This window comes from Xiphophorus couchianus, chromosome 10 (assembly GCF_001444195.1).
Source record: "Xiphophorus couchianus chromosome 10, X_couchianus-1.0, whole genome shotgun sequence".
In the NCBI taxonomy this organism is placed as follows: domain Eukaryota; kingdom Metazoa; phylum Chordata; class Actinopteri; order Cyprinodontiformes; family Poeciliidae; genus Xiphophorus; species Xiphophorus couchianus.
The window spans coordinates 12,973,027-13,000,756 of record NC_040237.1 but is presented as its reverse complement, the minus strand read 5'-3'; the positions used below and the strand labels follow the sequence as shown (position 1 = coordinate 13,000,756).

The following is a 27,730-nucleotide window of genomic DNA, read 5'->3' as shown; positions in this document are numbered from 1 at the left end:
CCCGCCCCCTAAGTCACCTTGCCAGAGCAATGTGCATAATATGTGTCAATCTCATCTCCAACTTTAATTTTAAAAAGTTGTACATCATTACTACTTAAAGATCCCTTAATTGACCAAATGCTATACACATAATGTAAAAAGATGAGGCTGTCGATCTAGTCGGTCAGTCTCCCCACTGGTCTGGCTTACAGCTCTTCACAGTAGGAAGCTGCTGGGAACCGTCTGTGGCTCTTGGTCGTAGCAGCAGTAAAACATCAGGAGTAACTGCAGCAGCCCCACATTTGTTTATCCAGCCTTCTCATATCATGCAGACACACACTCCTGAGGTGGAAGGGTGGCGGCGGAGGCGGGGGAGGCACCAATCATTTGCTTCGCTTCATGTTTTTTTTTTAAGGGATTAAGCTCAATAAGATGGCAGGCCGAATTTATGGAGCTAATATTTCATGGGTGGGTGATTCATGGAGGATTTGGTGCGGAGAAGCAGCTTAATGGATGTTCAGAAACACTTGCTTGACTTGTGCCCTGACGTGATTAGCCCCGTGGGAGGAAGACTGCTTAATGCACCACTGTGCAAGTGTGTGTGTGTGTGTGTGTGTGTGTGTACAGAGAGATGGCGAGCCGGCAGAGAAAATGAGTAAACAGAACACAAACACAAATCCCTCCTGTGCCCGACTTAAACGCTTCAGATTCAGCGAACACTAACTCCTTTCCACGCCGTCCCAGAAGCTGGACAAAGCGGGACACGGCCTCATCGATCCTGTCTAACACACCTGCAGGAGAGGTACTAGAAACCTGAACTGTACCTTAACTGGGAACCAAGAATCATTTCATGTTTTTTTTTGTTGTTTATCCAGCTACTGCAGACATCTTGGCTGTTAATCCAGATGAAATGTTCAGCTCTGTTGCTCAGTTTGGAGTTTCCCTCCAATTAATTGTAGGATGGTTGAGAAGTTGCAGGCTTCAGTACAGGGTTCCTCATGGCAGATGTCTAAAGACTCATTGAGACATGGACAGAGTTCCACAACAAGGCCAAAAATGTCACTTTGAAAGATTTAAAAAAGAAAAAAGAAGATTTTTTTTTCTCCAATAAGGTGAGTCTCACAGAGCTTTATGATGATAATCCAGTCTGTTAGAGGACAGACGGGGAAATAAACAGCCCAATAACATAACAAGCAGTAACCAGGTAGACTACCCCGAGGAGCAGAAACATTGTCACAGAGTGAATGGATTAACATTGAAGAGTGTTCCTTTATTGAACAGGATAACGCTTCCAAAACCATACCTGGGGCTACAAGTTACGTTTATTTTTTACTTTATTTTTTAATATTCGCAAAACAGATTGTCTGTAGTGGTGCAATACCGTTGCCCTGTGGCTTATCAGGTAGTCATCTTGCAATCTGGAAGTTGCAAGACATGTCGATTTGTCCCCGGGTAAGGCACTTAACCCCGAAAAGTCTCCCGATCTCTGGATCAGCATCCGAAAATGCAACTGGGTGACTATGGATCTAGTGTTCAGCGTTTTGCAGCATCAGTCTTGGTGAAGTGTTACCCAATGGAGGCTGATAATACTTTCAAATAAGAACAGGAAGGTGAATGTGGTGCAACAATATTTCCAAACCTCAACTGGGGTCCTGAGATAAGGATCCTGACTGACAGAAGAAGATTACACATACGGAGAGGAACATCATCGTCTACATCAAGAGAAGCAGAAGCCATCTTTGGCCCAAACATCTAATCAGTAAACCTTCGGGACTCATGCCTTGAAACATTTTCCAGGCACCTCTAAATGAAAGGTAGACCCCATCACAGTCTCAGAACTCCCAGTTGGGACCATCCCATTTGACCTATTAACCTTGTGATCCACTAGGGGTACAAGAGGGTCTGGATCCTCGACTATTGAGAAACGATTGCCCCCTGGGGGTGTTGATTCTGTTGAAATTTAAAATTTTACCCAGCCGATAACGTTTGGCCATGACGTATGCAACGTACCAGCTCAGTACTATGAAGCTAACCGGGAATCACCTGCGCTATAAACAGCTATGCTCCACTGCGAAGAGAGATGCGCCAAACTGAACAAGATGGTTGTTAATGTTGAATATTTGGAAGCGCGGCCGACACGGACCGAACGGCTTTGTTCACTTCCTCCGCTGCCACTGCTAAAACTACAGGCAGGCTGCAATTCTAAAGCAGACGCCGTTGTTCTCAACTTCCTCTGTTCGCTGACTGGTGCGGTTGAATTTCTATCAGAAAAATCCACTACGGTGGGAGAAAACCCAGATGGAGCGGTGAAGAGAGACAAGAATCGAACTGAGTTGCGTAGGAAGACAATGGTCAAGCTATCCTGGATGTGTTACTCGAAGACTAAAGGGATGGAAGGAACTTAATGCAAGTTTGGAAATCCGGGTGATGTTGGAGGCTTGGAGATGGGTTTTTGTGAGAAAGCATAAATAGTTTGGGTTAGATAAAATGTTTTAATCGTCATTTGAATTATGCGTTCATTGCATTTGTAAAATGATCAAACCAACATTTTATTACTCCATCCAGTTTGACTTGTGTGTAGTCTTATCTGTCCTTCTCTGGACTGAAACCACTGTATTTCTGAACACAAAGCGAAACCTGACCTAGCAAAGAGAAAAGAAAAGCCTTTCAATCATTTCATCTTTTTGCCTCAAAGCACCATATATTTCCAGCAAAGGTATTTCCATTAACCTTTAAATCCGGCAACAATTTGTTTCAATCAGTGGCAACCACACTCCGGAAGGGAAATAACAGTTCAGGATGATTTGAAATAGCACTGATGTAAAATTAAAATCTATTTTTTAATTCAGTCTGACATTAAAAGCAAGACCTTTTTTTTTTTCAATCTCCATTTGTACAGAAAAAGCAATTTGGTTTCCTCTCGCCGCGGAAAATTACAGTCCTGTTTCCGCCTCATCTGGATTCTCCGAGGGTTTCTGGACATTTGTAGACATTTCCAGCATTTTCTGATATTTAAAACATAACGGATCACTGCGGAGCAGCGGGCCTCCCATAGTTTTGCGGTCGGATCTGCGGAGTTCAACGTCTGGGCCGTATGGTAATGCAGCTCAGAGACGAGGACCTGCTGGGGTCGCAGCATCTTTTTAAAAACAATAAAGAACACCAGACATTGGTGTTTCAGGGAGGAGGTGGCGCGCTGTACCCAGAAGTCTCTCTGTCCAATTCTGCATAAGAAGAAAGGAGCTCAGTGGGTCTGCTTGCTGCAGGCGGAGTTGGAGAGGATCAGTCAGTGAGTTTTGTGAAACAGAGATGGAGGGAGAGTGCCTCCTGTTGGTAGTCATGGGAACAACATTTAAGCTTTTACATGCACCGACCTATCTAGCTAACCTATCCTCAGACCTGTAGGGCAAGTTTTAGGCATTAAAAAAAAAGAAAAAAAAATTTCAAGCTATTCTTACATTTTTCTTACTTCCAATTTACTGTATATGTGTTTCCTCATGTTCTGTTGTAAATATCTGCCAGCTGAAGAAAAATTAAAGTCATGCTGCTGATAACAGTGAAATAAAATGATGTAATATTATAATTAAGATCATCTGATCAGTCTAATGCTGACCTGCCAATGCCAGGAGAAGTTAGAAAACTGGGGTGAAAGCATCAGTTACACACAGACGCCTCCGCTGAGTCAGCGGGGATGTCTTCAGCTTCACCTGTCACCTGTCCGTATCGCCATGGCAACAGATGCTGTAACCTCAGGAGGTGATCAGGTTCACCAAGCCGGACTATTGTGAAAGAACAACCACGCTAAAATCCAACTAAGGAATCTAGTTCTGTTGTTTAAATCATTGCAGTTATACACGGGCCACTTTAACAGGTTCACCTTGCTAATATACGACTGTTTTGTTTTTTTTCCCAAATGTATTGAGTTGCTGCCGCGTGATTGGCTGAGTCATTATTTGTATTAACGAGCGATAAAAATTAGAAGATCATCTGACCTGGGAAAGAATGGCTCAAATAAATTATTAAAACAGAAAAATAAATGCAACACTTGTGTCCACGATGAGTGGATGTAAACATTTTTCCCATGTGTTTTCACACTGAATCCAGCCAACGTATGAAAATACGTGCTGTTCGCGATGAGCAGGATGAGCAACTAAAGATACTTCCTGATTCAAGTGGTGAAAAAGGAGACGGATATGTTTCATCGACTGTAAAGTTTGATCAGGATTTCTGGTCATACATGTATATGACAGCCCTAAGAAACTGGTGGTCATTACCCTTTTTTTTTTGGAAAGTTTCTGATATGATATATTGTGGCTCAATTTAGCTCAAAACAGCTTAAAATAATTTAAAAAGGACAGGGGGGCGGGGGAAAGTGTCTCTCCAGAGACCAGAAGGCTGGTTGAGTCACTGGAGAGTGTGTAACTGGAGAGGTTCACCAGGTTCAGCTTAGAGAAGGGTTATAGCTGCAAACAAACAAAACGATGTCACGTCCTGACAAGGGGAGTGCGACAGGGTTTGAGCCGGCGCTCGGCCGAGTCAGCCGGAAAACAGCTGCTGAGGACAACCACCAGACTAAAGCAATCTGATTGCTGGAACCGCCATCCACAGCGTCTGTGGATCCAATTGTTCCAGAGAGATCCCAAACTCCCAGTGGCCTTTTCACAACAAGAGCTTCGACGGGATAGATAGCCTAAAGACGGAAGGAAGCTGCAACTTTTTTCGTGACCATTCCAACGAAGTAGTGAAAAAGCTTTATTCTTCTCAGTGCTTCTTCACTATAGAGGAAGAAGAAGCTGTGGAGAAACTAATGGGTCTGCAGCAGATGATTCAACACATAAAGGTTGATGGGAAAATAAAAGAGATCTAACTGTAATAAGAAAGAGATGCTGCCCAAAAAACACAAAAGATAAACAAATAAATGAGGTGATTTGATTTCTTTCAAAGGATTGATTTAAAAGGTGAGACCCCTGATGAATATTTCCAGTATTATGCAAAACTGACAAGGTTTCTTCCTTTGCAAAGCTCAGAAAAGGCTGTTTTTTTCTTCCTTTGGTGTCATAAACCAATTAAACTTTCAGAGAACAGCCGGGGCTCAAAAAGAAAATCCTCATTTTGCGTCACAAGTCTGATTTTGCAACGACTGTACTCCGTTAGTTAGTGAAATAGATTTTCAGCACAAAATGACACTTATCTGATAAAAAAAAATGAGCAGATCAAACACAACCTTCCCTCTGACGGCAGGAATTTCTCAGATTAGATTTTTACACCAGAATAGAGACCGCCTAACAACTGTAGCTAAAAGCTCAACTTAAGCGTTTTCTGAATAGGAGCAGAAGTTATGGTAAGCATTTTCAGAATAAAAGCAGAAAGTCCGGTGAATGTTTTGAGAGTAAAAGCAGAAACTCTGCTGAATGTTTTCAAAATAAAAGCAAAACCTTAAATATTTTTGGGAAAAAAAGGCAAATATTGATACTTTGGGCATATGAGAAAATTCTGGTGAATAATTTCAGAATAAGAATATTCTACTGATTATTTTTATTATTATTATTATTATTATAAAAAAGTGATAGAATAACAGCAGAAATACTTATGAATATTTTCAAAATAAAAGCATTAAATAATTCAAAATCAGAAGAAACTGCTAAAAAATGTAGAACCCCTGATGAATATTTCCAGAATGAGATCAAAACCTAAGATCGGAGACTCACACGGATGCTGCGCAGCTTCTTTCGGCCTCTCTCCAAGCGGTTCAGCAGCTTCCGTTCTCCGCCCGCCGGCCTCAGCAGATGGTCGTCGGCCGAGAAAGTCTTCCTCAGAGCTACCCGCTCACCTGCCGTCCACACAGGTGTCACCCTGTCCGTCTGACCCAGGGGGAGGCTCCTCCCACTCAGCCCGGCTCCTCTGGCTCCACCTGCTGCCGATCCAGAAGGAGGATCGGATGACCAGAAGTCGCGCTGCACAGAACCTGGAGAATAGAAACCAGACGCGACCGGTGGTTACTTTACACCACAACTACACACACACACACGCACACACACACACAGAGTGTTTTTGTATTTCATTAGAGTAATATGTTGAAATTATAAACTGAGAGATCATTTTAGTGTTCAGAGCAGGTAGACTGCTCAAACAAACGAGACATAACATGACTCATGCATACTTTGAATTGTAATAATGACATAAATATGCAGTTTATGTTGCATATTTACTCATAACAGATAGATTAAATGACCTTCAAATAATAAAAAAAAATCTATTTTTTTCTTTCAGAATGTTGCGATAAGACAAGTTCAGCTGGTGGATTTAGCGGTCCGATAAAACTCAAAAGGTTTTTAGCTGGAAATGAGAGAAATGCATCTGAAGAACAGTGTCAAATCAAGATTTAAGATTCAAGATCTGCTTTATTGTCAATCAGTACTGCAATCAAAACACAACGCAGAACTAAATCAGCTCGCAGAAGCTCCCGTGAAACGTCAACCAGAACATTTCTTACATGTCATTCGTGTAAGAAATGTCGGTACAGGTTTTTTTTAAAAATGAGGCAGGGAGGTCCGAGTGGGCCGGGAGCTGCAGCACGTCGTCCTGCTTCAGGAGGTTTTATGTTTCAACTCATGCATGCGTGCATGTGAGCACACGCACGTGCGCGGCTCAGGTGATGTTGTGCGCGGCAGCCGACTACCTGATGCTGCTGCATTAAAGCTGCATGAGGACGGTGAGAGGCTAAACAAAAGGAAGCTCTCTGTGTTTGTTCTGGATGGAACCGATCCAGCTCAAATTCACATTTGAGAACACAAACTCATTCGCTTTGAGGGAAATGCAACAAAATATGAGCACTTTGAACTTCCTCGTTGTGGAAAGGCGCTGGGGGAAGTCACATCAACTTGACTCTGCATTTAATAAAATAGTGTTTCAGACAGTCGGTTTCTCACAGGTCTACTAAATGTGATGTGAAAAATGTCTCTTTTTATTTGCCATTATTCTGAGGGAGAGAGATGTTTATTATTAGTAGTGCTGTTGTATGAGAAGATGCAAAATTTAAGAAATATTCTGTGTTGCAACAAAAGGCCAAGAATGTCTAAGTCTGTAAAGTGAAGATAAAGAGGTGGAGATATGTAAAACAAAACGATTAAAGTGGATTTATATGAAACAGATAAAAAAAAAGATTAAGTGACTCTACAATTGCCTTAATTGTCTTGAAAAACATTTAATAACTAATTAATACGAAGCTGAGCCATAGTTCCAAGTTGGTGTTCTGTAGATTTCATCAGCTTCAATAATCAGATGAAACGCAATAAAAGCTTTTCAGTTTCTCCTCTCTATGGAAAACCCCAGATTGTTGCAGGATGTAAGGAATGGTTCTGGACCAGTAAAAGGAGGCATCTGGATCGGAACCTCCATAACTGACTCCTGTCAATTCAGAGAAGTAGCAGCTTTCCTCCGAGCTTTCCCTGGATGTCATGAGGGATACAATAGACGTCCATCCATCCATCCATCCATTTTCTGTTCACCCTTGTCCCTAATGGGGTCGGGAGGGTTGCTGGTGCCTATCTCCAGCTACGTTCCGGGCGAGAGGCGGGGTACACCCTGGACAGGTCACCAGTCTGTCACAGGGCAACACAGAGACATACAGGACAAACAACCATGCACACACACACTCACACCTCTAGGGAGAATTTAGAGAAACCAATTGACCTGACAGTCATGTTTTTGGACTGTGGGAGGAAGCCGGAGTACCCGGAGAGAACCCACGCATGCACAGGGAGAACATGCAAACTCCATGCAGAAAGACCCCGGCCGGGAATCGAACCCAGGACCTTCTCGCTGCAAGGCAACAGTGCTACCAACTGCGCCACTGTGCAGCCCTACAATAGACGTGGAGCGGTAAATCCAGAGCTTTTCCGTTTAGTTCAGGTCCTTCTTTACCACCATTGATCAGAGAAACACCTTTATTAGTGCACATGAAACCATGACCGTACTTTCCAAAGTTCTGTTAGCAACGGTTACCCACTTAGTCAAGTCATCGCTTTGAGCCAAGATGACGCCGGGAGAAGTTCTGAGAGCGGAGAGGCTGACCCTCAAAGAAAGTTTTCCAACATCTAAGAAGAGGGCGCTACAGTAGCGCCACCACTGCTAAGCCTGATGCACTGCTGAGACCGCTGCATGGGGTGAGTGAAGCAATGACTTTTGGAAGCGAAGGACAACATAGACAGAGAGGAATTTTGCAGAAAGAACAGGAATTATTGGCAACCTGGTTAGGTCCTCCTGACTAGTTGGGGGCATTTTGCAGAAAGAAAAGCTACTGTTAATCCCACATGGTGCCAACAGTGAAGAATTCTGATCCAATACGTTTGTGAACTTGTTTCTCCTCAAATGGAGTGGACTTCCTTCCGAATCAACCAAAGAATACCATCAGGGATAAAATAAGGCATCGAAATGTCTTCCAGGAGCAACTTCTTCTGTTATCCAAGGATGAGATTGGTTATGATCAATCAATCTTCTCCAGTCTTCCCAGATTGAAATGACATTTTGAAAACGATCAACTTCATGCAGGTATTGAAAATACTTTTTAATAAGCTCTTTCTTTTTTTTTTTTACAATTTCTTTTTGTGGTCTGTTCAAGCATTCTAATCTTCAAAGAAATTGAAATTCAGACATAAGGGCTTGAACGCAGTCCATGTGTAATTTTCCTTTTATAGTATGTGGTGTATTTATACCCTATTCAGTTAAAAAAGTTGATGAACTTCAATTATGTTTTAATTTGTTGAGATGCACCAGTAAATGGTCTTCTGTAAACCTTAGAAACCCCAAATAAAATAAAATCCTGTATCAAAGCGTTGGCAGTCATCAACCACAGGGTGGAGCCATAGAGCTCTGTTAAGCACTGAACCATGTGGATTGAAGCACCAAACCTCACCAAAAACTTTTTTCTTTATTTTTTCTGAAAAGACAAAAATCTTTTTGAATAAAACCTTCCAGTACTTCTCTATCGGAATATTTTAGAAGTAAAAGGTTTGGAGTATCTCACCATCAATAGCAAACCACCTCCCATGATGCTTTGGTCTGACGCAACAGGAGGATTCTGAACATGTGTGTTATGCGGCTTCCGCTGAAGCCGGACATGCACAGCTGCTGCTGGTAATACAGCAGAGTTAGAGCTATGAATGTTTGATGAGGAGGAAATCTGCCTGACAAACACACTGATCGCATCACTGAAACACATCAGGAGGGTGTGTTTCCTGATGTGGAACATCAGGAAACGGTAAAAAGGGTAAAACATTTTTACCGTTTTTATCACATCGGTAAAAACATGTACCGCTTGTTACAGGCTGAAGAGAGAAGTAATAGCTTTAGAAACACCAACCCATCCGGCAGAATCACAGTTTTAAAAAAGTCTTAAAGGTTTGAGTAAAACTCCTTATTGTTGTTCTGATTTGTACGGAATTGGAAAACGCAAAAATCAATCCGCTTCAGGTCCCGCCATTTAATTATTTATTTTTATAGATTTAAACTGCAAACTCTAAAGATAAACATGTTTGTTCCATCTGAGGTGACTGATTTTACCTTGCTGTGTGACAAGTTTCTTTTCTGAAGAGCGCTCCATCTCCACTTCATTCCTGCTGAAAGCCTCAGGTCTACTGTTATATTGTTTGCATTCACTCTGTGTAACCATGGTAGGCAAACTTCTGAGACTAAAAGAAAATCTCCTAATCTCACTGGAAAACCTACGGAGTCACTTTATTAAAGTTCAGTGGAGATTAAGCGCCTGCACAAAGAGCAGAGATGTAATGTTGGTTCAGTCTGTCTTGCACAGTCTGAGTTTCTCTCAGCTCTGCGTAAGTTGGCAGCAGAAAATATCGGAGATCCCAAAGCTAACTCTATCAAAGATAACAGTGTCACCTCTTGAGCCATCCTTAATAACTAAATCCAAGCTTCCCGTGTCCACAACGTTTAGATAGAGACACAGCACCATCTGGTGGTCAGACGTTAGGCAACGTCCCAAACAAAACTTTTTTAATCAGGGAGCACGTCAGAGTGAGTGACCACTGGACGAAATAAAACTGAAAAAGCAGAAACTAATCTTCTTTGCATCATAAACAAAAGGTAAGGTACATTATGGAATGCAGGGTCAATAGATTTGACCGTATCGCTTGCAAAATCTAAGGCCCTGCAGTGTTTACAGCCAGAAGTTGAAGATCTTAGCTTATAAAAAACTTAGGAAGATGATTAAGAACACTGGTTCTGTTTTAAGGACTGTTTTGTAGCCTTTAGAGCTGTTTCTACAAAGAAAGATGCTTTACAATTGGTGTCTGGCAATGAGCCAGACACTTTGCCAGTATTGGAGAGTGAGTTATGTCTCTAAAGAGCTCCTGGTGCTTTCTGCTTCTAGCTGTAACTTCTGTGCTCTCCAATGTAAAGTCTAACTTGAGTTTGGTCTCTCAGTAAGGCTTTACTCAACAGTTTGGCAATTCTGTTCCGTCGTGACAGGAACTGTTGACATTATGCATTTGTTGATGGTGAAAACTGAAATGTAGAGGAATTCCACAAGGTGTTTCTCTGCAATTTCAATGGTACCATGAACTTGAAGTGTTAAAAAAAGGAGATCCCCCACTCCACAATCAATATGCTGCTACCATTGGCTGTTTTAGTGCTAGTGGTACTGGTGCACTGAAACTTGGACACAGTTGGGTGTGCTTCTGGAAGGGCTTTCCCAAAGCTCTGACCTTAACTCTGCTGAGAATGTATCATTAAAAAGAACTATAAAAACAAAACAGTGAAAACCCTTAAATAGCATGACATTTCCTGCAGACAATGAGTGGATGGAAACTTCTCGAACTGGGTGTTAATTGGCCAATCTAAATGCAGAGTGACGGAATCTGAAGTCAGAGAAACACCTGGAAGACGTTCAGCTGAAATGAGGACAGCTGCTCTGATCTGCTCCCCAGGAAGCTCGTTATCATTCTCCAACAGGGTGGAGCTAAAGAACAGAGCGACTCCCACAGGAAGTGAAGCGCCGCTCAGAGTAAACAGCCACAGAGACTCCAGCACCAAAGCCTGAACCGTCTTCTGCATCGTATCAACACCTCGCCTCTGCTTCTCTCTTTCAACAAACGACGAAGACTCCCAGACCTTCTGATGGAGTATAAGAGAATTATTAACATTGGGTAGGTAGGCCAGACTCAAAACCGACCTATTGTCACCCTGTGTCCAATGAAATTTGTTTTTGTCAAAACTCTTTTCATCCTGGTGACAGAGCTGGATGTCAAGATAAAATGAGATGACTCTCTGTTTCACTGGGAAGAGTTCTTTTTGTTTTTTAAGATTTCTTCATTTGGATGTCATGTTTTTAAGATTAATATTTTTATATTCTCTTTTGATTTTGTAAAACTGGTTTATTTGTCCTCCCAATTCTATTTATTTTACCATGCTAAACTCAGTCTCTGCAATGGCTGATCTGTATGAAGTCCTTTCATACAAATCTTTGATTTTCTTTGCTTAGTTTTGAAACACAAAATCTGCTAAACTTTGAAGACCTTTTAACTTTTCTCACATAAAAATGTGATTAAAAGCAAAGATAGGTGAAGTTTGTGAGCAAAAGACAAAGTTCAAATGATAAAGTAATAAGTAAAGGAAAAAGAAGTGTTCCTAGTACAGATCCCTGACTGACGATGTCTTTTCTGTTGACATTCACCGATGCTCTGACTCTCTACATGATGAGAGTCCTGCAATTCTGACCTTCAGCGTTCCAGTGGAGTCCTCCGGGGCTGGCAGCGAGCCGCCGCCGTTTCCTGACGCTGACGCCGCTGCAGGAGGCGGAGTCTCCCGTTGCCGACCGTGAGCTGGTCTCTGAAGCGGCAGCAGGTGTAGAGGAAAGGATGGGCAGGAGAGGCGTAGACAGGAACGCTGCCTCCTTTCCCAAGGCAGGTGTGAGAAAAGTCGATTCTCTGTCCAAGGCCCTGCAGAGAAGAGAAAAATACTCACCCCTTAGAGGCTAAAACTAGTTAAACTAACCTAAGAGTTAACATTGTGGTATAACTTCTAAAATGCTAATTGACTACTCTTGATGTCTACTTTGAGTCACTTAGGCAAACCAGTTCCATGCAGCCAGGCTTTCTGAAGCTATGGGCATCATGGAAAGGGGTTGCTTTTGGCAAAGCTAACATCCATTTCTGGGATGGCAGAATTACTGCAGGATGTCCAACGGGGGATTTTAGAGCAAGACCATCTCTTTTACCACTGATGTCCAGTGGAGATGTGCATTCCAAACTCATTCCAGATGCATATTTGAGAAAGAAGATGATAGCCTAACCTGAACCCTGTGAAGAACTCTCAAGAGTTTAAGACGATTGTAGGAGGAACAGGTCAGCAGTTGCTTTTGAGGCATTCAAAGACGGTGCAGAAACGTTAAAACAGTGCAAGGATCAACCCGTAATCCTTGTGAATCAACTTAACTTTTTGTCAAACTTTTTCAGGACAACAAATCCCCGTTTTAAACTTAGCTTTCACCTGTCCTCCGAAACGACGTAGCTGCGACTCCTCCATAATCCCCTCACCCGCTGCCTCCTTTTATTTTTCCTCCTGAGTATAAAATCCAGCAGCTCAGTCCAGCTCAGCATCTCTGACTGAGTCCATCAGCGACGCGTACGTATACGTCCTCCATTAGAACAGTCGCAACCAGCTGGGGACCGCTGAGTGTTGTCTGAGATGCGAATAAAACTGTTGCGGGTGAGGAAAGGTTTTGTATGGATCCCTAATGAAGCAGAACTAACAGAGGACTGAAGAAACGCTGCTGCTCTCAGGTATTCAGTGCCAAGCAGTGGTGTTACCTTACCTCACTGCCTGTGTGTGCGTGGGTGTGTTAATCAAGGAAATCGAGAATCAAGTGCTTCAGATATCAGAGTTTATGTGGCGAGGCTTTAATGAATGGAAAGTTGAAGGCCGATGCAGTGAGATTAAAAAGTATTGGATTTGGATTTGTTTAGTTTCTACAGTTTTGTCACTATTAAATGTTTCACATGGAAGTATTTTGGCACAAAGCAATTTGGAGTTGAAGTAGGAGAGAAAAATCCTTTAGGAGTTTTGTATTTGTAGATATTTTTTTTCAGGCTTCCAAAATCCAAAACAGCAGTTACATCTTGTCAAATTATTAAGTACAAGTATACAAATTGCATACTTTAAAACATGTTTGCACTTATAGTTTTGCCTTAAATGATCCAAAACGAACATAAGGACATATTTTTTTTGGCAGAAAGGTATTGTAACTGTAAAGTGCAAGTTATAGAGAACTGATTTACTTTCAGAAGAAAATAACCTGAATAAATGCAAAAAAATAAAATTAAAATAAAATAAAAATAAAACCTGCTTTATTGATGATGATTTATTGGGAGAAAAGCCTGTGCAAACCAACATGGCCTCAAGTGAAAATAATCTGACCTTAAATATGCCATTCATGCTTGAAAGCACTCCACTGCAGCTTGAATGAAAACGATCAGAATGAGTAACTTCCAACAAAATAACACAAAATAATAATCTCCCCGCCTGCGGACCATCTCAAGCACATTCCAGACTCGTGTGTCAGATCTGTCTGAAGACCTCCTCCAGCTCAACTTCAGCGTGTGGCTAATGACCAAACTTCCTCATACTCCATTTCCTCTGCATCTATAAACACCAGTGTTTTCCCCTCGGGCACCCTGCCGCCGCGCAGCTTATCGCTGCCGCTTGTGACGGCCATCACCATGGAGCCAGACGGGTTCGTTATGAACGCTGAGGAACAATGTTCCCGCTAGCTGCAGGAGGAGGAGGGAGGAGCGCCGTCTACAGCCCGGCTTTGCTCTGGCACGACTGCAACGCTGTTATCAGAACCTGTTGTCTCTGCCGGGGATTGGGCCGAGGTTCTGCCAGAGGAACGTTCCTCTCAGCTCACAGTTCCCGTTATATTTCATATGATGAGACCTGACACTAGAAAGCAGTCTTTTTTGTTTTTAGTTGTTTCTAACATTTTCCAGCATGGAACGAGGAAGAAGAGGGGGGATACATTGGACTGACCAATGTAATTGAGGGAGTTATGTAACCGAGAGCAGATTAGTATTTTAGATTACGAACAACAGTAAACTTTCCTATTATTAAAATGAGATGGAAGAACAGGAGCGCAATCAAAAAATAAAAAATTCTGCTGTGAGTTAAAGATTCCCAAAGCTGTTTGGTTCATTATGTGGTTATTTACTGGCAAACTGTTTAGACCTGGAGAGTTGCTCCCGAGCGAGTTCCCTCTTTATGCAAAACTTATTAGTCATCTGTCTGGTTTTCAGCAGGTTTTGGTTTAATTCCCTGACATCAGTCTCCTGCAGAGCTGCATAATTGTTTGGCATGAGGATTTATTCTGGTCAGGAGTGAGTCATTACGCTGGGAAACAGCAGATCCGCAGGAAAACAAATGTTCCCAGAGTGAAGACACTTCACTCTTCAGGCCATGTTAAAGTCAACAGAGGGAGAGAAGAAAACGACATAAAGCCCCCTGCAAGTGAGACCGTGCAGACATGTACATCCATAACTGTACATAAATACAAAGAACAGTTTTCAAATGTTGATTTCATTTAGAAGTAGAAGAAACCAATTCAGTCCAACCTCGCCCTGTGTGAAAAAGTAACAGCCTTCCATGTTAAATCTCTAATTAACTGTGATTGACCACATTTTTAGGGTTGTTTCCACAAGCCATGCCAAACTCTGATCACTGCCAAGCTAGTAGAACCGAGAAACGTCTGTAGCAGAGCCTTCCTGACAACATGAAGCAGGCTGAAAGATCCACACATCTCGCCCCGATCTAAAGAAATTCAAGACCAGAAGAGAAATCGAGACTCTTTAGGCCCTTTTCGCATCCACATCATAAGTTCCGCATGAACAGGATTAAGTGATTTAAATACTCATACAGATGTGAACTGCCCAAAGATTACTGCAGTGCATTGACGACTCATGCACAACGTTGGCAAAGTAGCCAGAATACATGCCTAGCATGCCCAGGTTGAGTTTGTTGTCTTTGGTTCAACAATCAGACATCAGCAAAATGGCATCCATAAGTTCCGAGGCTAAAACTGCTGCCGACTAGAAAGAACACAAAACGGCATCTCAAATTTGTCAAAGCATGTCCACGTCCATTTTTGGAAAATGTTCTCTGGACTCATGAGACACAAAAATTATGTTTCCGAAAAGTGTGTGTCTTGTTGTGTGTAGTGTAAAACTAACAGCATTTCAGTTTGATCGGGTGGTGGTAGTGTGACCACATGGCTGGTTGACCTAATTGTCTTCGGTCTTGATGCAAACACCAGGAGTCGAAAGACATCAAGAAAGAAATGTGTAATAATCACAACACATCTCATCCTTTTATTATTTAATAATAATAGTATTGCAATCATAATTGTTTTCCTTATATCCTGCAGCCCAAACCTGAGCCGATATTCTCATTTCCGGAGAAACTGAGTCGTCTTTAGCTGTAAAACCAAACATCACACTGTGTGGTTTATGTCATTTATTTCATTGAAGTACTCCAATAAATAAGCTTTTCAATGATATTCTAAATAATTAAGATACACACACACACCCTATAGATTCCATTTCATTCCACAAAAACAGCTGAGACTGTTTTGTTTTTTTTATATTAAAATAAACTAATCAGCTCGTGTTTTCGTGAAATACAGGATAATGTTTTCATTTGAGATGTGCATAAAAAAAATTCACCTAAATGAAATTCTGCCAAGTGATGCCAAAATATTTGGATTTTTCTAAATCTACATATTCCATCGTATAAGTTTATTCCAATAAAACGTTATAGATTTAATCTTTTTTTTGTTTTTTACCATTTGGGAAAACGTATGATCTACAGGAAACCAAACGAGAACATATCAATGTAGAAACTAAATAAGATATGTATTTAAATGTATAAAATACATAAAAAATTTTAATTTATTTTTTTTAAAATGTGAAACATATATCCAAAATTTCAATCACTTACAGGTTTCTGACTCATTTAGTTGAGTTTCTAAATCAAATCCACTCATTTGGACTTTAAAAGTGATGATTTACCTGAGCAGGGTTTCTCCCGGCTCGCTGCAGATGGAGCGCCGGGAGATGGAGGCCGCCGACGACGACGAAGACATAGTCGGCGAGTTGGAGGAGTGGTTGGACGCATGCGAGGACGACAGGGTGGAGCAGGAAGAGGAGGTTTGGGTGCCATCCAGAGGCCTGGACAGCAGCAGGGAGGACGGCATGCACAGCCATGTCTCCAGGTCCGAGTACTTGGAATAACTCAGCATCTCCAGGACGCTGCAGGAGGACAGAGGCAGACCATCACGGGGTCTTGTTTTAACGCCTGACTTCCACCCCGTTCATAGCTCTTACCTCTCCTCTCCCACTCCTGGGATTTCATCCCTCTCGTCCGCAGCCTGGAAGATGCAGGAGGTCCTGGATTCTCGGGACGACAGCAGAACACAGGAGTTCTCAGAATCCACAGACATCTTCAGCCATTTCTGTGAAAAAAAAAAAAAGGATCTAAATGGCCGACTTGATTCCCACAAATCTAAAGCAAAAACTGAGAAGCAACAGAATTCCCACACTGACCGTTTCCATATATTTAATGGGGTAAGGCAAATATGTTGAGGTTTGTATCAGCATTTGTCAAATTTACAGATAGATTGAGACTGTTTCCTGCAGAATGTTAGCCATTAAAAGATATGCTCTTTTGTTTTTTTTTAAATGTGTCATTCAGTGCTTCTTCGCACCAGTCATTATGTATTACAGAAGTGGCTGGAAATATTTTGATGCACAAAAACACGGGACAACCTACTGTAATGATATGCAGCACCAGTAGGTGGTGATGCAAGAAGATTAAAGAGAATGGTACACGAAGAAGACACAGACCGGAGCGGGTAGAAACCTGAGGGTATAATGACTGATGCTGTTAGTTAATAAACCAGATAACTTTAAAAGACTTGGCTTCCTTTATGTACAGCAGTACAGACATTACACCTACGTGACTTAAAACTTTCTACTGTCAAACAAAATAGATATTGGAAAAATCAAGCAAAAATAACCTTGAGTAAATACAGAAAACTCTTTCACATCAAGAACCAACATTACCCTTTTTGAAAAAGTCTGTTATAATTGGCAGAACGTCTTTTATAACCCTGTGGAGGAATTGTTATCCACTGTAGAGTTGTTTTAATACAGTCAAATTGTACGTTTTTCTGCATGAACGAGGCGGGGTTTTACCCAAAATTGAATGCACACCTTGACTAAGTCACTTGACAATCATTCAGACGTGACGGAGTCCATTGGGTCATTATTTTGGATTGTCCTCTATAAAGCAAAATTGATGGATCCATCAGTTATGGCTGGTCGTCAAGGTCATGCAAAAGCAGAGTAGCCGCTGACTATCAATCCACCACCATGTTCGATTTTTGTAATGATTTTTTCTTCTTTTTTTGCCGAAAAGCTGTGTTGCTTTCATAGCAGATGCAACAGGAGTTGCAAGTTACAAGTTACAAAGTTTTAGGGAAATGCTTGCTGCTATAGATCTGGGTGAGGCTTAGTGAGCTCAACTTTTGCGGGAACTCACAAGTAATTAATGACTCAGCATTGCATTATAGCATTTAAAACTGCCTTTTGTGTTTACTCAGGTTATGTATGTTTAGCTTAAAACACTAATTTGATTATATAAAACATTTAAGGTAAGAGTCAAACACAAAACATACAGATATCTGTGAGAGGGCAAATACATTCTAAGACCTATGAATTAAATTTATAATGGCTTCTACAAACCTGAGCTGCACAGTGACTCACCAACCTTATAAAAAACAGCCATCAACTAGCAATTAGCAACTAGCAATAGCAGCATTATAAGGGACTGGTTGGACTGATTACCACAAGCTCATAAAATAAAACCCTTGACGTTGAAAACTGTTCAAATTAGTCTCATCACTAGTTTTAAGAGTGGGTGTTCACTCGTCTTCATCAGCCAGGAAAACTGCATTTTGACTCCATGCTATGATGCCATTTTATTCCCAGTTTGCTGGTGACGAAGATAACCTCTGGATGTATGCAAAATAACAGACGGTTGTTTAGGGACGGTAAGCTGCATGACAATAACCGACTGAAGACGCACCGCAGATAAAATGCTTGAACACAGTGTCCTGCAGGTAGTAGGCCTAGACTTTAGACTTTATTGTTCACAAAGGGGAAATCACTCCCATCACCGAGACAATACCAACAACTAGGTAGACAATAATATACAACAAGAGACAAAACAGGTGTGGCAATGGAGGCTATGCAGCGGCTGTCCTGGAACTTGAATGCATCTTTGAATAATTTAAAAAATTTACGTAGTTATTGAAGTTATTGAATCTATCCCTTGACTATATGTGGTCACCATGGAGACTACAGATGCAACTGGTGGCTCACCATGTCTTAACATCAGGCAGCACTAACATGTGCTGACAGGGACAATTGGGTTACCCCTTAAGTTGTCACGTCTATAAATCATTACATAGGATATGAGTAACGTTGGGAAGACCCAACACTTCAGTGAGGAAATCAAAGTACAATTCCGTGACATCTCGGCCTGTCATCCCAGAGACAGGAATGAGACAGTGTGGGCATGTATCTTTGCGAGTCTTTCGGTTCAGATATTTGCCAAAATTCTTCTCCATCCAGTGCTGCTGATGCTGCCTGATGTGCCTACGAGGCACACTGAGTCTGTTGACCTTCAGGCGGTAACTCTACCTGACAACACCATCACTCCACGCTTGGGTCAAAACTACATGCAAATTTCACCATTCCAATCTGCTCATTGGTAGACATAAACAGGTCTCACAAGACCGTGAAGATTAGCTACAGCTAAAGACAAGCTAACTGACAGCTTACAGCTAAAGCTCATCACTCCTTTATGGGCAGCTTGTTGGAAACTGAAAATCAGCTAGCAGATTACTTGTTGCTTCTTGTTAAAATGTGTTTATGTGTTACAGTAATCAGGATTTATTAATAAACTTGTTTATGACAGTCTTTAAACATCACTACTTACTGTCTCCATGGTGAGCATGCGGTATTTAGCTAAGAGGGAATAAGTCATTTGACAGGGTGGCGACAGTAGTTGGAATTTGTCCCACAATCAATTGGTTGCTGGTCCAATTCCATCTTTGTCCTCCTTTGTTGTTGTGCCCTTGGGCAAGACACTTCATCCGCTTTGCTTGTTGGTGGCACGGCAGCCTCACCTCTGTCAGAGTGGCCCAAGGGCAGCTGTGACTACTATCCAGTAGCTTGCCACCATGAGTATGAATGAATAGGTGAATGTAGTAAGAAGTGCTTTGTGGTCCTCTGGACCAAAGCGCTAAACGAGTGTAAGCTGTTCATCATTTTATAAGAGAGAGCTGCTGAAACCTGGACAGAGTCCTATGTGCACGTCTAGCCTTTTCAAAGCAGTGGCTGAAGTCGTAAATACATAGATGACCGTCAACACGTGGCTCATTCCACGGTGAATTAATCTGTGCCTCAACAAACCAATCAGAGACCGAATCTTAGGGTTTCTGACAGCAAACATGAAACTAAGACAGAATTTAACCCACATGCATGCAGCTGCCACTGTCAACCGAGCTCCAGCTCCACAGCTGCTTCAAGGCACCAAAACCAAACTTTACCGTCTATCCCTTCCTTTCTCTGCAGAAATAAGGTCTCCTCCTCCGCCTCGTCCTTCTACCCTTGTCCTCCACAGAGCAGGAACATCTGCTCAGGCCAGGCTCCGGCCTGGAAACATGTCTTTGTCCCGGCCCGTTTAAAACATCCCAAAAATACAGACGGCCGGGCTGGAGAGGAGCAGAGGGAGCTCACGTTTCACTGTGGTTAACTGAGCGCAGCGAGTCCCACATCTGGAGGGTGTGAGCCTCGCTGCCTATCTGCCTCCCACCCCGCTCCCATTGGACGGCCAGACGTGAGGAAGGAGGACCTGAGGTTTCCTTCTGTTCCAGGGAGGAGGGAAGAGAGAGGGAAGAAAGGATCAAAAGTCAAAAAAGGGGGGGACAAAAATAGAGAAAAGGGAGGATAAATCGACAGGAAGAGATGTAGTGTGATTTTGTAAGGTTCATGTCAGGTTTAAATCCTTTTAGACATGGGTAAAAAAAAACAACACACACACACCAGTTACACATTAAAACTTTTGAATCAACTGAAGTTTGAAGATTCTTCAAACCAGAATGGAAAAGGAGGGTTGACAACAAACAGGAAGGAGGAATAAAAGCCGGAACTGTCAGATTAGACGAACAGAACATCTAGGATGTTGTGGAGAGGGAAAAGAGAGGAAAGAAAGAACGATAGTGATAATGACAGAAAGCAAGAGTTAAGCAATGTTCATTTAAAAAAAAAAGAAAATTTGTTCTTTGAAGAGTAAAAGCAGAAGAAAAGGGAAGAATGGTGAGGGATTTGCCAGAATGATGTGTTCTCTGCTGATGATCAGATCTGGAGGATAAGTGCAAACAGGAAGGAGGCAGTTTATGAGCTCAGATTATCTGCAGTTTGCACCAGCAACATAAATTATATATATATATCAATTCTTTTTGTGGCTTTAATGGCAACAATGAAACTTTACAGCATCAAAAAAGCGAGAACACATGGGTTCGTTCAAAATCAATTATTCTTCTGATCAAAAGGAAAGCCACCGAGGCTCTGATCAGACAGAACAGTTAACCGTGTTTATATTCGGCTAATGACATGGCCTCGCTGAGATTCAGATGATGAAAGAAGTCGTTCGAGCTGCGAGATTTAGTCATACTGCACGGCATAGCAGTTCCTCTATTTACCAAAGTGTTCTTGAGTAAAATATGAGGTAATTTGTCCAACAACTGAAGCTTTATGCAAGCTGGATCATTAATACGACAATAATCCCCAAACAAAGGAGCAAATTTGCATCATAAAATTATGAGTACCAAGTCACTGGGAAAAGTGGCAAAGAAGTGGCTCAAACATCAAAATAGTACTCTTGTGTTTGTTTCACTGGGAAAACTCTTATCTTCCTCCTTACTGATGACTCTTTGAAGCTCTGCTAATAAAAACCTTGAAATTCACGAGCTCTATTACTGAATTCAATCAAACATTATTAATAAAGCCCTTTTCAAACAGTCAAGCATAACACAAGTACAGACATTTGGCCTCTAGAGAGGCGCACAAAGAAGTTATCAAAATAATAACAATTAAAAAAAACCCAGACCCATAAAAACAAATAGTTATTGATAAGAAACAGAGAAATCAGGGAATGATAAAGAATGGTGGGAACACAATGGTGTGTATTAAACTTGCTATTAAAATAATTAATAATTTCCAAATTAATTTGTATTAACAGTAAACATTACAGGAAGTTATTCTGTAAATTTAGATCGATGAATTAATCAAGAGCTAGTCTGCGTTGCATCTTCCATAATTTCAGTAACTTAGCAACAGAATTCTCTGGACTGAGAATACTTAAATCCAAACAAACATTTGAACCTTAGTCAGTTGCCAACAAATAGCAGCTGAGTGGACACTGATGAAACATTTGCCATAATGGACTCTGTCATGGACTGGCACAACCTGGAGCACTTTTTTGAAAAGTATATCTTAACTGTAAGTACAAATGTTGTTGTCCTGTTCACCAGTTAGATGCCAACACACCCGTGCTATGGCCTTAACGTTTAAAGTTACATTAAAGAGACGGTATTATGCACAAACAAGCAACTATGCAGCCTTCAGTTGTTTGAGAAATGCTGTATATCAAAAAATAACTAACAGACTTAAGAAATTTGAGTTTGTAACTTGACGCTTAAAAATCTTTAAAAAGCTCCTGCTCTTCCTGACACTCCACCTTCAGCATGTCCTCACAACAATGCAACAACATACCATTTACTAATAGTATAATTAACTAATTAATTAATGGTATAAGGCCTTGGGTTTGGTCAAATCCTACAGGTTCCATTTGTGTTGTTTACTGAGGGTATCTTTAGCGAAGACATGTTGCTGCACTGTTGTCCCGATGATCCTTTTTCCATTTAATTTCTGTGAAACCTTTCTGTTTACATGTCGAGTTACATAAATTGATGCCATCTGTTAAAAAAAATGAAGGAATGATGATGCACTCCAAGGACTTTTGGTCTGAATTTACATCATTGTATGCGTGTTTGTCTTTGAATCCAAACTCAGAGAATCAGACGCAGCTGTAGCGCTGCTTGAAAACTCTTTGGGATTTCTGATTTCTTCCATCATTTTCTGGCTCCAGGACACAAAACAAGAGGAGATTAAAGATGTAATCAAAGAACTCATGATCTGCTTGGAACAGAACAACACAGGTACAAACTGACACATCTGGTACTTGCCAGGGCTTAAAGTGACTTGACATAAAACTGCAGTTAGAGAACAACACAAAGTCTATTCAGTTCAATCAGTTTATTAATATCGTTAATCCCAAAAGGAAAGTGCTTATGCGTCGACTCTTTGAGAATATTTTCTACGGGAAAAGTGTGACAGCATAGCAGTTCCTCTATTTACCAAAGTGTTCTTGAGTTAAATATGAGGTAATTTGTCCAACAACTGAAGCCGTATGCAAGCTGGGTCATTAATAAGACAATAATCCCCAAACAAAGGAGCAAATTTGCATCATAAAAGCTGAAAAAGAGAGCAGTTTTAATGACCAGACCTCGACCATGATTAAAATGATGTGGTGGGTCCTTCAGAGAGCTTTTCAGGATCTAATGTCTGCACACCTGATTGAACATAATCAACTTCAAAAATTCCTTCGTAACGATGTGAGAGACTGATAAGACGAACATCAAAACTCTGCTGAGTTATTTGTTAAAGTTGGCTCTACAAGTCGCTTATTCACTCAGTTTAATTCTGTTTAACAATGCGTTATTATTTCCAAAGGAAAATTAGATGTTGTAATAACTCACATGCTCCAAGTTTCTTCAAAGAGTCGATAGAAATGGTTTTATTCTTGGACATTTAACAGTCTGCATTACTGTAGGAGTATTTGAAGAAGCAGCTAACCGAATTCACCGTTTGTTGATACTTTGTCATAAAGATTATACTACGGGTTGTTCTTTTATTTTTTTTAAGCAGGCAGGAACAATCCCCAGAACAATGCCTATTTTTTTCACCTTTCTTTGCATTTAAAATATCGGATGTAACTTTGATTTTCTTAACTTCAAGCTCCATTTTAACTTGATGTTTCTATTATTTCCCAAAACAAACCCGTAGAATTTAAGGAAGTTACAATGACTCCCTGGTTCTCTGAAGCTTTGAGGCCAGATGGTCTGACCTCTGAAAACAGTTTTTTTTTTCCTTTTTTTTGTTTCAGCTGAACATAATACTTTGGATGTCTTGCCAAGCAACAGCACCTTTTCTATTCCCCCTTCAGTTCCAGAAATCCCCGTGGACCTCACATTCAAACCACAGATACAGTAGAGTCCTCTCTTTTCAGTTTTCTGACATTCTCAATCGCAACATCCAGTTGTGAACGCTGTGTTTCGATCTTTCTATGCAGTAACGTCTTGTCTACAGCAAGGCTCGGCTGTAAATTGGACCTAAACTTTATAGCCAGAAACAAGTGGAACTGTGAGTACAACCCAAAGGTGAATGAACTTCAAATGCAACACTTCCAGAGTGCTCCTACTGCTGCCAATACATGTACCTGGTTTTTCCTTCTGTTTATTGTTGTATTTCAGACTTTTCCAGCAATCACCATAAGAATCCGTAAGCCAAGGTCCACAGCAAGATTGTTTAGAAACGGGACCCTTGTTTGTGCAGGAGCCAAGAGGTCAGTATGTGCTCCAGTTCCTGGAACTCAGTGTGCTGGTCTCACTAAAGTGACCCTCTCTTTGTCCGTTTGGGCAGCATTGACGAGTCTCACCGAGCAGCCAGGAAGTTCGCCCGAATAGTGCAAAAGCTCAACTTCCCGGTCCGCCTTCTGAACTTTCAAATCAAGAACATTTTGAGCTGTGGCAAATTCTTCCCAGTTCACTTAGCAGATGTTCGACAGGCATATAATAAAGAGTGCAGGTCAGGACAACTATTTATGAGCAGTAATGTACAGTGTTTGCATTCACATGTGACATTACAGGTCACTCTGTAAGTGTGACCTGTAATGTCCAATATGGCCAACAAAGGGCTGAAATGTTGGCATCACTGTTGAATCTTGAGACTTTGTTGTCAAGCAATACTCAGATGCATTGGAAACATTTTCTTGAGAAGACAATTTTGAAATTCATACTTCTTCATAAAATTCTCCACAGTCTGACATATCAAAGGCGATAAAAGACTTGCGGGTAACACATGGTCCCATCCCACATTGGATAATGTTCAGTCATGAGTCTTGGTTTTGACTATCATGTTGCACCTACGGACTTAGATGAAAGAATACACATTCATTTCCCAACAAATAAAGACAGATTTCTCAACATTTGTCCAGCAATGATCATGTGAAACGTTTAAAAACGTAATTCTCAAATTCTTTGCAAAGTAGCACAATGACAACTGTTTTCACCGTTACCTGACCCAGGACTTTTTAAAACATTTAAATCAATCAAATCACCATTTAAAGGGAGTTTTATCCAATTTTCGTTTCCAATAACTGAGCAGTGTTTGGTGACTGCACTGATTCTGCTCGACAACGCTGGGTCCCCAGTAACTTTCTCTCGTTTTGTGTCGCGATCACTCTTTACAGCTACCACCCGGAGCTGTTTCCAAGTCTCTTTTTTCGGGGGGTTCCTGGAATCACTGCCACCATCTCTCCAAATGGGTATGTAATTCTAAATGGTAAGTTCCATCCAACTGTGTATCTATCACATTCCAGTTACTTCTGCAAATCACTGATCACATCAAGAGTGAAGCATAGCTCTTTGTTCCTCAAAGTCTCTTCAAATTCTGCGAAGTTCTGAAATAACATTTGTAGGTATTATTGAGATTCTCGTTAACATACGTCTAATCTTTGACTGGAAGTTCTGAAAATGAGCAATTTTATAGATTTAACTGGTTCTCACATTGGTCTATAGGGGTCATCAAGATTGTTAAAAGTGTTTCAGCTCATAAAGTCCCATCATCATACAAAAAGGGAAGAGGAAGAAAGCCAATTGTTTAGAATGAAGATAGGCTGTATAGTTTAGGCTGTGATTAGGGTTTGTGTGGTGCAGCAGGTGTGGTCTGAAATTTTGTATGGTTAATGTGTTAACAAGGGGGATTTTGTGCAACGTCAATAGCAAGCGTTCCTGGAGCAACTGATTTGACTTTTCAGAGTCTTAAACATGTTTACTTGACGCAGAATTTTGGGTTCTGTTGAAGTTGGGTGTTCTTATTGGTCTGTTTGGTTCAGCAGAAAAACATTTTTAATTTTCTTTAACCCTATTGAGTGCTCTGATAGCACATTTCCTAGAATAGTGTTGGTTCTACAAGTGATCAGTCTATGAGAAATAAAACAGTTATTGGTTATTTTTCTGAGTACTTTATTTCATTTTGAGCCTGTTAGGACATTTTGTAGCATCGTATTAGAAGTTCGACTATTCCAGTAGCTGTACGGCTAAATCTGGAGGTTTTACTGTATTTTTCTTCTGATTCTGGTGGTTTCACAATGACCTCTCAGGTCCTGTAATTATTTCTTGTGGAAACTCCACGAAAACCTAAAATAGGCCCCGACTTCCTTTGAAAATGGTCTGAGGACGTTTTCAAACGTTCTTTACTTATTCTCTTACTCTTGTGCGCCACTACTCTTTTTCTAGTTCTTTTCTGGGTTCCTCGGTTGTCGCTCCCAATTTCATGGCACCCTGGAGCCTCATGAGAGACGCATTTTGGAAAATCTATTTTTTGATGTATTAAAGTTATTGGTTGGTCTAGATCACCAGCATTGCTTATGTTTAGGGGATTCCTAGAGAGCCTTACAAGATCCTGTTTTGATTTCCAGGACCTCGAAGTACTGAAGAGATCCATAAAGCATCAGAAGCCATCTCCCTGATCCTGAGCCCCTTCAGGAAGCAGTGAAAACTAGAGCTGCTCTATTTTAAACTGCCTGTGAAATACAAACAATTTTGAAGAAAACGATAAATCTCATTAAATTGTTTAAAGAGAAAGTTTGGGCTGTATTTGTCAGACTGGTTATTGCTGTTCTTCAAAGTACCACTAGATGTCATCGTGGTTCAGTGTAAACATAGGTTCTGTTTTAGTTCTTGTGGAAGGTGATGTGGATCCGCCACAGTTTGATTGGGTTTTAAAGCAATTTTGATAACAATAATGAGAATCATGGACAAAGACTCAAATACGGAGAGTTTTAGCTCAAGAAGGAACTTTCCGCACACGTTTAGTTAGTCCCAAGTGTTACAGCAAACAGTAGCCTTTAGGTGGAATTGATTTGGAGAAATCAACACTGAAATATTTTTATATTATCCAAACTTTTTAGTCTGTCTAGTGACAGACTGTTCAGTGTTGTCAGTGTTGGAACCGGGAGAGTTTTCCCAGAACAAAAGAGACAAAGATTGGAAATGCGATTAAAAACAAACAAAAAAACCCACCTGAAACATATCTGTAGAGTAAACAGCATGCGAGTCAGGACAGAAAGAATTTTCCTTCTTTGGTGAAAACATTACCAAAATATACATAACAATTACAAAAATTTAAAAAGAACAAAAAGAGAGGGGAACAGAAAATTCATGAAAAACAATCAATCAATATAGTCTTAGACAATAAACAAAAACGTGATCGCAACAGAAAAATGGTAAATTAAATTTTTTTCTTTCATTTGAAAGCTTAGTATTAGGAGAAGAGGCCAGGTGAAAGCTGAGCAGATGCAGGTCCATGTGACCTGCTGACTGCTGGGCTGGAGCATCTTCCTCGCTCCTCTCAGGGGGATGACCTCCTGACCTCTCCCCCTGCACGTTTTTACTTCACGTCGACGGTTTTCTGTTCTACCTCGTTTTTTCAGCCCACATGCGTTTGTTTCCTGCTCAGTCTCCCCGCTCTTCTCCATCAAGCTTCTTGGAGATTTAAGCCCTTTCATTAAATTATTTGTGACCTGCATCCCTCCTCATCCTTCCTGTGGTTTATTTGATCTGGTTTTCACATCCTGTCACTCCTGCTCCACTTGGCTTCAGTTGCTGTTCTCTCTTAATAACATCCTGACTTTCCTCTGAGTCTAATATTACCAAACGGTCACACCCTGCGTCTTCTCGTTGCTCAAACACAGCGACAGTTCTTTCTATTTTGCTTTTGTATGTTCCACATGAGACTGCCAGCAAAGGCTTCTGTCAGTGTTTTCTGAAAGTATTTGTTATAGCACTGCAAGTGAAATTAAACCAGAAAAAGTGGACTGAAGAAGCTCGCTTTACAGAGGGAAACCCGATTACCTGATATTCTTGATGTTGGTCAGGATGCTAGCAGCAGAATTTAGGACGAGTTGCAACTGTCTGAATGACTTTTCTAATTACAAAAAAACAAACAAAAAAAAATCAGCCAGCCATTTTTTTGTACCCTCTCCCCTGAGTTCTGAAAATTTTTGAAGATTGCCAAAAGTTTATTTAGATATAGATGTTAAAATTTAACCGAGTCCAGAACTATACATGGCCTTGTGGTCTGCTCTGACATTTTCCTGATGGGTCTTCATCTCTAAACTTCACCGATTTGTTGCAACAACCAAGGATTTCTGCCTGTTGCACTAAAACCGGGCAAATTGATTCATCCACTCACACAATGAAAATACAGACGATAAA

At 41.0% G+C, this 27,730-nt stretch overlaps 2 protein-coding genes across 7 annotated transcripts in view; one reads left to right on the top strand and one right to left on the bottom strand.

Moving 5' to 3' along the window:
• Positions 1-27,730, bottom strand: part of ankfn1a (ankyrin repeat and fibronectin type III domain containing 1a) — a 103,612-nt gene that overhangs the window by 69,416 nt on the left and 6,466 nt on the right. The window contains exons 1-5 of one of the 4 annotated variants that reach the window (XM_028029693.1): positions 19,658-19,865; positions 16,368-16,495; positions 16,053-16,292; positions 11,713-11,933; positions 5,688-5,944 (exon numbers count right to left, since the gene is read on the bottom strand). In XM_028029693.1, the coding sequence (XP_027885494.1) occupies positions 5,688-5,944; positions 11,713-11,933; positions 16,053-16,292; positions 16,368-16,483 (834 nt within the window). In that variant the 5' untranslated portion in view covers positions 16,484-16,495; positions 19,658-19,865. Of the gene's footprint in view, positions 1-5,687; positions 5,945-11,712; positions 11,934-16,052; positions 16,293-16,367; positions 16,496-19,044; positions 19,627-19,657; positions 19,866-27,730 lie in introns of those variants that run through there. The other 3 variants (XM_028029691.1, XM_028029690.1, XM_028029692.1) reach the window with 3 other exon arrangements.
• LOC114152043 (TATA-box-binding protein-like) lies at positions 21,476-26,098 on the top strand. 3 transcript variants are annotated; one of them, XM_028029695.1, is made up of 8 exons: positions 21,476-21,611; positions 22,261-22,330; positions 23,338-23,440; positions 23,524-23,611; positions 23,705-23,796; positions 23,874-24,038; positions 24,703-24,794; positions 25,933-26,098. In XM_028029695.1, the coding sequence occupies exons 1-8, from the start codon at positions 21,552-21,554 to the stop codon at positions 26,007-26,009; spliced, it is 747 nt and encodes a 248-aa protein (XP_027885496.1). In that variant the 5' UTR covers positions 21,476-21,551; the 3' UTR covers positions 26,010-26,098. The 3 variants fall into 3 exon arrangements, with proteins under 3 accessions (XP_027885496.1, XP_027885498.1, XP_027885499.1); XM_028029697.1 differs by having other exon boundaries at positions 24,703-24,777; positions 25,933-26,061; XM_028029698.1 differs by having other exon boundaries at positions 21,508-21,611; positions 22,185-22,330.

Bases quoted from the DNA above. Each gene is read 5' to 3' on its own strand.
- LOC114152043 (XM_028029695.1), top strand. From the start codon at position 21,552: ATGGACTCTGTCATGGACTGGCACAACCTGGAGCACTTTTTTGAAAAG. The intron at 22,331-23,337 runs GTACAAACTGAC...TTTTTGTTTCAG, and splicing joins CTTGGAACAGAACAACACAG to CTGAACATAATACTTTGGAT. The intron at 23,612-23,704 runs GTGAATGAACTT...GTTGTATTTCAG, and splicing joins ACTGTGAGTACAACCCAAAG to ACTTTTCCAGCAATCACCAT.